At 43.6% G+C, this 10646-nt stretch overlaps 2 protein-coding genes across 4 annotated transcripts; one reads left to right on the top strand and one right to left on the bottom strand.

Annotated features, from left to right (window-relative positions):
* The first annotated feature begins 828 nt into the window (after positions 1–828).
* Positions 829–2697, top strand: LOC133913659 (actin-depolymerizing factor 3-like). Its single transcript, XM_062356871.1, has 3 exons — positions 829–989; positions 1925–2190; positions 2282–2697. Exons 1-3 carry the CDS (start codon positions 987–989, stop codon positions 2430–2432), a joined length of 420 nt encoding a protein of 139 aa, XP_062212855.1. The 5' UTR covers positions 829–986; the 3' UTR covers positions 2433–2697.
* Positions 2698–2985: 288 nt separating this feature from the next.
* On the bottom strand, positions 2986–6673 carry LOC133913658 (zinc finger protein GIS2-like). 3 transcript variants are annotated; one of them, XM_062356868.1, is made up of 4 exons: positions 6496–6673; positions 5774–6009; positions 3981–4070; positions 2986–3805 (listed from the first exon to the last, which is right to left on the bottom strand). In XM_062356868.1, exons 2-4 carry the CDS (start codon positions 5959–5961, stop codon positions 3292–3294), a joined length of 792 nt encoding a protein of 263 aa, XP_062212852.1. In that variant the 5' UTR covers positions 5962–6009; positions 6496–6673; the 3' UTR covers positions 2986–3291. The 3 variants fall into 3 exon arrangements, with proteins under 3 accessions (XP_062212852.1, XP_062212854.1, XP_062212853.1); XM_062356870.1 differs by having other exon boundaries at positions 6480–6673; XM_062356869.1 differs by lacking the exon at positions 6496–6673 and adding an exon at positions 6279–6465.
* Positions 6674–10646: the final 3973 nt, after the last annotated feature.

The following is a 10646-nucleotide window of genomic DNA, read 5'->3' on the forward strand; positions in this document are numbered from 1 at the left end:
ATGTGCACATCACGAACACGGTATCCAATTCCAAGCAACCGAAAGAAATAACAAAACGATAAAACGAAGGATAATTAAGGTCGGTGCCACTGGCACGGTCGGCGTCGATACTGCTGCTTTTCGCTGATTTCTTTTTTAGAAAGGAGCTTTTTGCAGATTTGATTCCGTTGATATTTTTCTTCAGATACCCCCCTTCTCCCAGCGAAATCGCACCGTGTTGCATCATTCATATATGCTGCTGTACACGTGCAGCAAGCTAAGCCTGTAGCACCACAATTAAACTTCTCACAATTCTAAGCTTTTGTAACGTCGCATCGCCGTGGCCGCGTACTGTGGTGATTTTTGATTTTTCACGCCGAGACGAAACATCTAATTATCTGATCTATTATATTTCTCAAGAATTTGTCAGACTGATTCGACACAATCTTAATTATATTAGCTATCCAACTTATAATCCGATGATGATTAGAAACATGCAGACGGTAGCCGTAAGTCACCTTGCTGCTTCGTTGCTGCTTCGTGGCAAGGCAGCCAACTACCTTATCAGTATTAGGCGCAGTAGGAAATCAAAAAACGTAACTCAGTATGTTTCTACGTGCATACCATTTATCTCGATTTTTTATATCTTCTACTTAATATTTATTTATCCGTTAATTTTCTCATTTATCATATAATATTTTTACTTACCTTTCTATCACGAATATTAATAAAATAAACGGTTAGATAAACCATGTATCCCATGTGCTAGCGAAAATTTTGCGTTCCTATCAAACCCGGCGACCCACTTAAAAAAAAAACCGGCGACCCACTCAAAAAAAAAAAAAAAAAGAAAGAAAGAAAGAAAGAAAGAAAACCCGGCGACCACATCAAAACACAAGCCGCCCCAAAGCCGAACTGGTCACTGGACACAAGCCCCTATCTTCCTTTCCCCTTCCTCAGCTCGCTTGCTCAGCGGATTCTTCCCGTTCTTGCTTCCGTGCTCGGAGATGGTAAGTCCCCGCTCCCCCTCCGCGTTTCCCGTGCTTCGATTCTTCCAGATCGGTGCTGGGCCTCTCTGTTTCACAGTTAATTTTGGGGGTGCGCGCTGCGTCCGTGTTCTTGGGGCAGTAGTACAGGATGGTGGTTAGATGCTTCGGATCTAGTTGGATTCAAGGGGGATCGAGGTTGTTCCGCTTGTGTGTCGGTTGTTTCTTGCTTTCCTCCTGAGGAAATTCTGATCGGATCGTGAGAAACTCCTGAGTTCATGTGTGGTCGGTAAACGGGTAGAGGCAAACTTGGGCGGCGTGATCTTAGATTTAGGTTTCAGGAATTACATCTAGTTCCAGCTTAAGAGTGAAAAGTGGTGCGTGGCCTTTTGGATCCGTGGTTCGGTTGTAGGGATTGTGTCGTCTGAAATCTAAATTGTTAGATCCAAGTTCTGCAAGATGGACTGGCTGTGGAATCTCATTTGATCTGTGTCTGATCACCCGATTAGCTCGTATAATTGCAATACATCCGCCAATTTAGCTTGCGAAATTGTCCAGCACCGAGTTGAGAGGGGGGAGTCTCAGCTGTTTGCATAATCCTGTTGATTCTTGTGTGGATCTGTTGCCTGTCGGTAGCAGTAGCACACTAGCACTGAGCTGGTCAGTCATGCTGGAATCTCAGTAAACAATTTTAAAACTCTACTTGTGAGGTGTTTCTTGGGAAATGCCTTTCAGATTTAGAGACTGAGCAATCCCTATCTGAGACTATGCTTAAAGATCTATTGTAGTAGTTTCTGAACAAGTTCAATTTCAGCCAGATTTAGGATGCTGGGGACAGTTGGCTCTGCCATGCAAAATAAGCGAAAGCAACCACCTCTCTTGATTGACGAGTTCGCTACTACTTCGTAGCAACATTTAAGGTTGTATTCCGATAACCATGATGCTGCCTGTGGTCGCAGGCAAATGCAAGATCAGGAGTTGCGGTGAATGACGAGTGCATGCTGAAGTTCAACGAGCTGCAGTCGAAGAGGCAGCACCGTTTCATAACTTTCAAGATGGACAATCAATTCAAGGAGATTGTTGTGGACCAGGTTGGGGATCGTACAACAAGCTATGAGGATTTCACAAACAGCCTACCTGAAAATGACTGCCGATACGCAATCTATGATTTCGACTTCGTTACTGCAGAGGATGTCCCAAAGAGCAGGATATTCTATATCCTATGGTATTGCCTATGTATCTCTGTTTGTATTCCTTATTGCCCATGCTTACAGTAAAGCTGCTTACTCATGAGATGTTTGCATCTGAATTGCAAGGTCCCCATCCTCGGCTAAGGTAAGGAGCAAGATGCTGTACGCGAGCTCAAACCAAAAATTCAAGAGCGGGCTCAATGGCATTCAAGTGGAACTTCAGGCTACCGATGCTAGTGAAATCAGCCTTGATGAGATCAAGGATCGAGCACGCTAGGCAGCATCACACGTTTCATGATCATGCACTGTGGACTTTGCCTGCTACTGTGGATTTGTGCGCCATTATAGGCTTGGTGGTTTTGAAAGACATGCTTGATGATTTGTGGGTTTGTTGCTGCGTAAAAAGATCCTCATGGCTTCTAGGAAACCATGAAGATTTGGATCTATTATGTAATTTCTACTTGTCTGCCAATTATGTATGGACTATGGACGTGTCGCGCTGTTCAAGTGACAAAATAAGTAATTGATATGTTCCCTACTCATCTGTAAGACTGACGTGATAACCAACTACACAACAACACCTTGATGACTAAAATACATAGTATAAATACTAAAGGCAATGAAATTTAAACGTTACGCATCACGATTGTCCTTGCATTTTATCTCTGTATGAAGGACTACATGCGAAACAGTGCAATGTGGAGCTTCTTGTCAAGGACAGCATCGGTTTGCCCTGATCCAACCACAAGTATTACCACACTAATTTCATGGCTGTACATAACCTTTCAGTAGAGCACAAAGTGTGTAGCAGAACATGGAGAGAACAGGAGTTCAAAAGGCCCACAACAGTGATGCGGCATGACTTGGCCTGGCAATTTTCACATGAGCTGGTACAGCGCTGTTTCTGCCCACAAAGGGCTATCCCGATTAAAAGAAAAAAAGGGTTTCACCCGAAATACATCCTACAGATTCATTTCTCAACTCCCAGGGGCAGAAGAGCAGAAGTAGCAAAAGGAAAAAAGAAAACTGTCCCAGTATTGCCAAACAAGCTATCTAAACACGAACCAATAAAACAACACTAAGTTCAACAATCACAACCAGCGGAGCGCATGATCACATATCCCAGTCGATGGGTTTCAGAACCTGCGGAGCCCCCGATCAAATATCCTGGCTGATGGGCACTCATACGACATGTGACCCCTCCCACCACATGTGTCGCAGATGATGGTTGCCATGCAATTGCGGCTAATGTGCCCTGGCTGGCCGCAGATCCGGCAGAAGATATCTCGGAAGGGGCCACCCTGTATCTCCGAAGACAGAGTCGTCGTCTTTGGACAGCTGCGGGCAACATGGCCAGAGACATTGCACAGGTTGCAAACTGGTTCATTTTTGCATTCCCGAGCTATGTGTCCAGGCTGACGGCAGTTGTTGCAGGCCCGTTCATTGGTGCAGTCGACAGCAATGTGGCCTGGCCTAAAACATTTGTTGCATAGCTTGGCATTATATCCTGAACTAGGGCAATCGCGTGCCAAATGACCTGTCTTGCTGCAGGTGTGGCACAAGGCCTCATTCTTGCATTCACTAGCAATGTGTCCAGACTCCTTACAGTTCCAACAAACAGTTTTTGAGGTGCATTCTGCTGCGAAGTGGCTATTGAACAAAGGGTAACAAAGTTACGGTTCAGTTTAAATAAATTTATGAAGAATGAAATATGTCATCTAGCAGAAATTAGAAAAATAACTGTACAACAATAAGTGATGATGCATTCTGATTAAAGAAATGGAACGAGCACAGCTATATTAAAAATGTTGCAGGTCTATTTTACCCTGGAAGATTACAGTTATTGCATGTAGCAGCAGATGGGCAATCCCTAGCGAAGTGGCCAGGTCTCCGGCAGTTCTTGCATATAAGATCCCTGGAAAGTCATTCATGTTAAAGATGTTTCTTTTTCCATGTTAGTCCGGAATATATTTTTCTAAAAAAACAAGGCATAACTGTGTACAAAGATCAAACCCATGTTTCCCTAAAATAAAAAATATCTTGGTAAAGGATAGGAACAATTCCCTTTTCCAGTGGAAAACCAGTGTGTGTCTCGACTCTGAACACACACTTTGCACCTTTAGGTCTTATGAGGTGCTAGCATACACCATAGTAGATGTGCTTTCGCCCAGGTTCAAAAAGATATAAAAAACATATACATCATTGTGCATTCTTTCTAAGAACACAGTTCAGCGAGAATACCTTTTCCTCGTGCGGCAGTAGCCATAATTACAGCCCAGTTAGGTGAGGGGACTGTAATGGAATTACAGGGACACTATGGAGCGGTTATGGTATTTTAGTAACTCCACAATTAGTAGATTCTAGATTGCATATTTCCTGAACCCGACTTCAACTTATTTTAGCAAAATGCTACCCGAACAAAGATTAAAGATAATTCCAGGTTTCTTTAAATGATACTCTTGCAGGAGTCATGAGTTACCCAGAGTTAATTAGCCCCATTAGTTCAAATCATACATTACTTGGCAAATTCATTAACTTTGTTGGCAGAAACACTGCTAAGAACTTCTCTACCTTGTTCACAGTTCTATTTTTCTATATTCCAGACACCAGTTCACTCTAATCTTAATGAACCAAAACCCAGATAGAAGTGTAATTCACATGCTAAAATGATTTTTGATTTAGTGTTTGCAGAAATACCCCCATAAACAGTCCTCATTATTCTTCACATAAATAAGCTACTGATCCTATTTCCAGAAGGTTGTCTCATGACATAACAATAATTTATTTACTGAGTCAACTGCGGATATAGGGGCGAAAAAAGGAACACAACATGGAAGCAAACCAAACATTGTTATTTTAGAACATAACTAACCTAGTGGAAATAAGAAACACAGAAACAAGGGCAAGTAGTGCCTAAATTGGCTGTGGGCAGCCATTGATTTTTTTTTTCTTTTTAGAAACGATTCAAGATGATTTCCCAGGAGATGCATACTACTCTGCATGATTTATTTATGATGGAGCTATTGGGATAGTGCTTTAATCAAAACCAAACCTTACTGAGGAAGTAATGGCAGTGCAGCAAATACTCCAGCACTACATAACAACTTAAGTTATTCAAATGATATAATTTTTTTCTTGAAACCAGAATCAACCGCATCCCCATGTCAACAATTCCAAAATTAATTGATCATTTTATATTCAGAAATTGTACAAGCTTGGACACGTCCATAAGTAAACTATACTGTAGAAGGGTGGGCATTAGATACATTACTGGCGATAGGGAAAATAACAATTTTCAGTGTAAACCCAATAACCCAGTGCTCATAGTGGCATTACAGTGGATCATTCATATAACATAAATGCAAAATGTAAATTTATGTCAGCAGGAACAGAGCTAGGGGGGTGCTGGCAGGGGCCATGTCACGCCCTCACCCTTGTAAGCATAGTTATTGACTAGATAAAACTAGCATAAAAGTTTAATTTGGCCCCCTTCAACCAAGTGGAATTACTTGTTGGCCCCCCCTTGATATAAGTTTCTAGCTCCATCCCTTTATGTCAGCATAGCATCATTTGCAAGCAAGCAAGTTAAAGAACAAAAGACATCACGCCAGTGCACACCTGTTGCCACGGCGTTCTCTACGACGGAATGGGCTCCGGCTCCGGCTCCGGCTGCGACTGCGACGGGGTGCACGTTCACTGCGCAGCCTCTCTCTTCGATGAGGACTGCGGCTCCTGCTCCGGCTGCGGCTTTGGCTCCTACTCCTGCTCTTGCTCATGCTCCTGCTGTTGCTCCTTGATGGACTCATCAAAACTAATCCTAATGAAAGAACTTTCAACAGCCAGGCTCAAAATATCTGCAGAAGAAAAATGGCTAAAGATCACAACTGGGAAATGGTAATGGAAACCCAAATGCTCCTCCAACTTCCAGCGAGCTCTATCCACAGAAACAAATAGCACTATAGGAACTTCCAATCTACCCTCCATGCGGAAAGGGAAGGGAGAAAAAAATCGACGGCTCTAGTATACATCCCAGCAAACACTCTATTTCGGCAGTCAGCCAGTAAGTGGCATCAAGACCACTAAACCTAAAATTTGAATAGTTCTAAGACAAATTCCTCTTTACCTAATCGTTGCTCGACCCCAACAAAACACCCTGATCTTACAGAGCAACACCTCCCGGTGGTTTAGAACAGCAGGACAAGTAAACACAGAAATGAAAAACTCGGGAACAGTAGCATTCTAGGAATCATCCCGACCAAAACCACTCGAATCAGTCGTGTCTAGGAAGGAAAATACGAACGAAATCGAATAATGGAACCCGAACCGAGGAGAGGTCGAACCCTAGCGAGCCTCCAGGCGCACGCGGATCGGCTGGAATGGATCTCCGGCGACGCGAGCGCGAACCCTAATTTCCTTCGCTCGCAGAGGAGGATGGCGTCGGGGAGGTGGCGGAGGCGCACTGCGCGAGGCTGCCTACGAGTTCCGTGTGCGCTGTGCGGGTGTGCCGAACGCTTTCGCGTCTCACGCGGTGCCTCGACTCCATACACGAGATGGGCCAGGCGGGGCCGGGTCGAGCCCATTATGACTCGTATCCGGCTATTGATCCGTGGGCCAATTTAGTCGTGGACTTTCCAAGCCGCAGGTTTGGGCGCGTAGCCGGGAACGACGGGCCCCTAAGGCAACGCTGCTTTACGACTTAGAAAATTCCTCTATTCTATGCGGACGTATGGTTTAATAGAATTATTTAATTGTATGCTGAAAAGATAGATAAAAAATTGTAGAATAAATAAGAGAATTAATAGATGAATAAATATCAAATAAAAATAATGAATATGAATGATCAAAACAATCCGTATATCCACCCCTTACGGAGTTGCTTTCCACTTGACCTACCAGGCTGCCATTGGCTAGAGCCTACAGAATTTACAGAATTTTTTGGAGAAGCTAGGGCCAACAGGCTGGAGCAAAATATAGCAACGCTGGGTTGCAATCTGAGCCCTAAGCATCATCAGTCCGACGCATTGCCAGACGCAAAGGATTATCAATCGCACTAAAAAAAAAACAATCACAGCTAGTAACCATCTGGGCTTGACGTACGGAGACAGTTAGAGATCAAATGATCTCTCTGTTCGGCAGGAGTGTCTCCCCAATATATCCAATAAAAGATTAATTAAAAAATAGTTCGAATAATTGGTTTGTCTACCATTACAGTGTAATCCTATCGACTATCAACATGTTATCAAACACTCCGTTCTCCAAATCACTAATCGGCCACAACAGAGAACCAAGGCCATGCACGCGGGACCACCATGATAGCCTTCACGGCGATACCATAAGAGACTCGTCAACACACGCCTTCATCTTTAGGGCCATGGAGCGAACGATGTACATTGTTCTCCATCACCGAAACAACATAAGTCTAGGACGCGCGCGAGGACGACCACTGCTCGGCCAGAAGCAACCAAGAACAGAGGCTTCTAGGCCTTGACACACAAACTCGACGATCACAGAGGATGGCGATGGCCGAACACCGGAGGCTAATCGACCGGTACATCTTTGCGCCTACGAGTACAATAGAAGAACAGAAGGAGTAAGTACCAATATGTCTCCTTCAATTCGACAGATCAGAACTGCAGAAGTTCGTTGCTGCTCTCACCTAGTGCCTGGCGGCCAAGCGGGGTGCAAATATGGCCCTCGACCGGAGTCAATCGATGCTTGTCCGACGGTTGCTAGCCCTACAACAGCGTTTCTCCCCATTTCAGAGCCCCTTATAGGCGCACGACCATAGCCGACGACAGGCAGCGGCAGCCAGCAAGACGTTGCAGATCGTCCTCCGACGGTGCTAGCCTGCCGGCAGTCCCTTCCCGGTACAGCGCTCCTTCAGGGCGCAAGGCCGGAACCATCCCGCCCCTCTGCACGAATGGCGCGGATCTCCACGACTCCTTCCTCGTAGTTTCCTCGCCGGTCACATTCAAGGCGAAACAACCCCCTTGGCGACGCTCTTTTCGCCCTCCGGTAGCGCGCGCTTAGGCCAAATCCGGAAGCTGTTGGCGGCGGTGGCCGACCACGCCAGCCTCGCCTCCACTTCGGCTGGCCGCACCAGGCGGCCCAAATGGCCACTCAGTGGCGCCAGCCCTCCTCTCGGCCGGTGATGCTCGACAAAACTTGGAGGCGGCGGCCGCTCGCACCACATAGTGGATCCATCAGATCCACACAGCGGCAGCAGCGCCTGTTCCTCCTCCCGATGACGGTGCCTGCCTATTTCGCGACGCCCCTTCAACCCAGATCCGTTCGACGCCCGAACTGGCCTCATGGCTCACCAGCCCTATCCAGCGGCTCCTTGCCCTCCTGGCGACGGCACCTGTCTGCACCGCCCTCTGCGGCGGCCTGCCCGTGCCAGCCACACCGCCGTCCCAGCCCGATGGCGGCTAGGAGGCGTGCTTGGAAACCTAATCGCACCCCCTTCCACAACTTTATATGACGTGCGGCCTGTCTGGGCCATGTGGGCCGAAAAGGCCGATTGGGCTGCAACCCAGGTTGGTTTAGCCCATTCGGCCAGGCCGAAATGCGACAGGTTTTTGGCCATTTTGCAAAATAGCCCTCAGATTTCTGCTTATTTACATGTTTGTATAAAAAACAGTGGCTGGCTATTTTCATTTAGGGCCCCTAGGTCCTAATAAATAGCTTATATAAATAATACTATTTGTATTATTTCTGTTATAGCCCCTATGATTATTTATAATTATATCAATTTATGTACTTTTATGAATAAGCATTTCTAGACTGAATGCGTACTAGATTTGTAACATATTCAATGTATTTGCGTCACTGCGTTCACAAAAACATGTTTCTACTTGTACATACCTTTAAATTCTTGCAATTTATTTTTATATTGTAATTGCTTCATAAAAGCACAAAGCGCTTAATTAAAAGTGGATTTTCATGCAAAATTTTAAGTGACTACCTCAACTAATATCGATATAACACAAGATTATGAATGTTATGAAATATATTGTGATATTTGCATATTATACTCATAACAGCAAATTACTCGCGCCGTAACTGTGCGGTCTAACCATTTTTGTGACTACCATCAAAAGGTTAAATCACTAAATTTGAGGTCTACACAATTTTGGTGATTATATTCTATGTGATTACCACAATTTAATATTTGAGAAATACAAAATAATAGAACAATAACATCTACTGCATATTTACAGATTATCCACTACTATTGTGAGGTCTATATTTTGCTATCTTGACTTAATGATTACCTTTAACGCGTTCTTCCAAATATTCTACTTAGCATAACATAAAGTAATAGGACCATAGGCATCTATTGATAAATATCAGATTATGTCTCCTACTACTGTGAGATCTACACCATATTTGGTAATTATCTTCAACGTGTTATGGACTAACAATTATGTTGATATTTGTTATTAGGTTCCATAGGAGATGAATAAATTATGAAGTATGAATTAGTTGAGAAATGCCATGAGTTCAAAGAATTACATCAAAGTCATTAAGATCTTAGTGATGCTTATAAGAAGAAAGAAAATCTCATTGGAGATTGGTGATAAGCGTGAATGCTAAGTTACTTGTGAAAATCAAGTAACTAAAGATATACCATTATCAATTGAGTGTATAGACTAACTTACGTGCTTTGTGCTTGAGAGTAAGTTGAGATTAGAATCCATAAGAAGACATAAGTTGAACTGAAATCATATATGCCAAGAATGAAGAACAAGATTAGACTCTATATATGATAAAGTGAATTTATTGAAGATGTCAGATACAAAATAGTTTTCTATGACAGGACGGTGAAGGGAAAGCAAGACTCAGCTACTATGGACCATCCGGTGGTGAAGGGGAAGCAAATTGCTTGACGTCGAAGGACTAAGGCGGTAGTGAAGAGCGAGTGAAGGTTTTACACCAATACCGTGCGAGGCCATGGGAAGCTACAGGTGAATCACATGAATCATATGAAGAATTAAGAAGAGATGGAGTGACGACGATATAAAAGTTGGCTAAAGTTTGAAGGAAAGAAATGATACTTGAAGGTATTCAAAAGCTCAAAGTGGTTCAAATGTGTTTTATCTTTGAAGTTGAGTATATTTATGTCGTACTATTAAGAAGGATGTAATGTTGAACAACTTATCGTGTCTCAGTACTCAAGAGTTTCTAATCAAATTCAAAGTGAGAATTCACTTTAGAAACCCGGTGCCGAAAGTGTGGAAGTGTTCGAATTGGATTTCGGAGAGTTCTTAGTTTGATCATATGGGTTTAATATCATGAATTCAGTTGAGATGTGTAGTCTCTAAATAAGCTTTCCATAGAATCCGAAATCGTCGAAATCGGACTTCAGGATCAAAAGTTATGGTGTTTTCTTTTTGTTGACCTGGGCTGTTTTGTTAAACTACGGAGAGTTCGCATTTTTGCGGAGGGTTCGTAAATTTCAGGTCTAACGGCTAGTTTTTTTTTAAAAAAA

Source organism: Phragmites australis, chromosome 3 (genome assembly GCF_958298935.1).
Source record: "Phragmites australis chromosome 3, lpPhrAust1.1, whole genome shotgun sequence".
In the NCBI taxonomy this organism is placed as follows: Eukaryota; Viridiplantae; Streptophyta; class Magnoliopsida; order Poales; family Poaceae; genus Phragmites; species Phragmites australis.

What these genes read in the sequence shown, in the direction of transcription:
- LOC133913658 (XM_062356868.1), bottom strand. Translation starts at nt 5,961, where the DNA reads ATGAGTCCATCAAGGAGCAACAGCAGGAGCATGAGCAAGAGCAGGAGT. An exon ending in AGAGAACGCCGTGGCAACAG is followed by an intron (nt 4,071 to 5,773) that starts GTGTGCACTGGC and finishes ATGACTTTCCAG; the next exon opens with GGATCTTATATGCAAGAACT. An exon ending in AATAACTGTAATCTTCCAGG is followed by an intron (nt 3,806 to 3,980) that starts GTAAAATAGACC and finishes TTTGTTCAATAG; the next exon opens with CCACTTCGCAGCAGAATGCA.
- LOC133913659 (XM_062356871.1), top strand. An exon ending in AGGATATTCTATATCCTATG is followed by an intron (nt 2,191 to 2,281) that starts GTATTGCCTATG and finishes CTGAATTGCAAG; the next exon opens with GTCCCCATCCTCGGCTAAGG.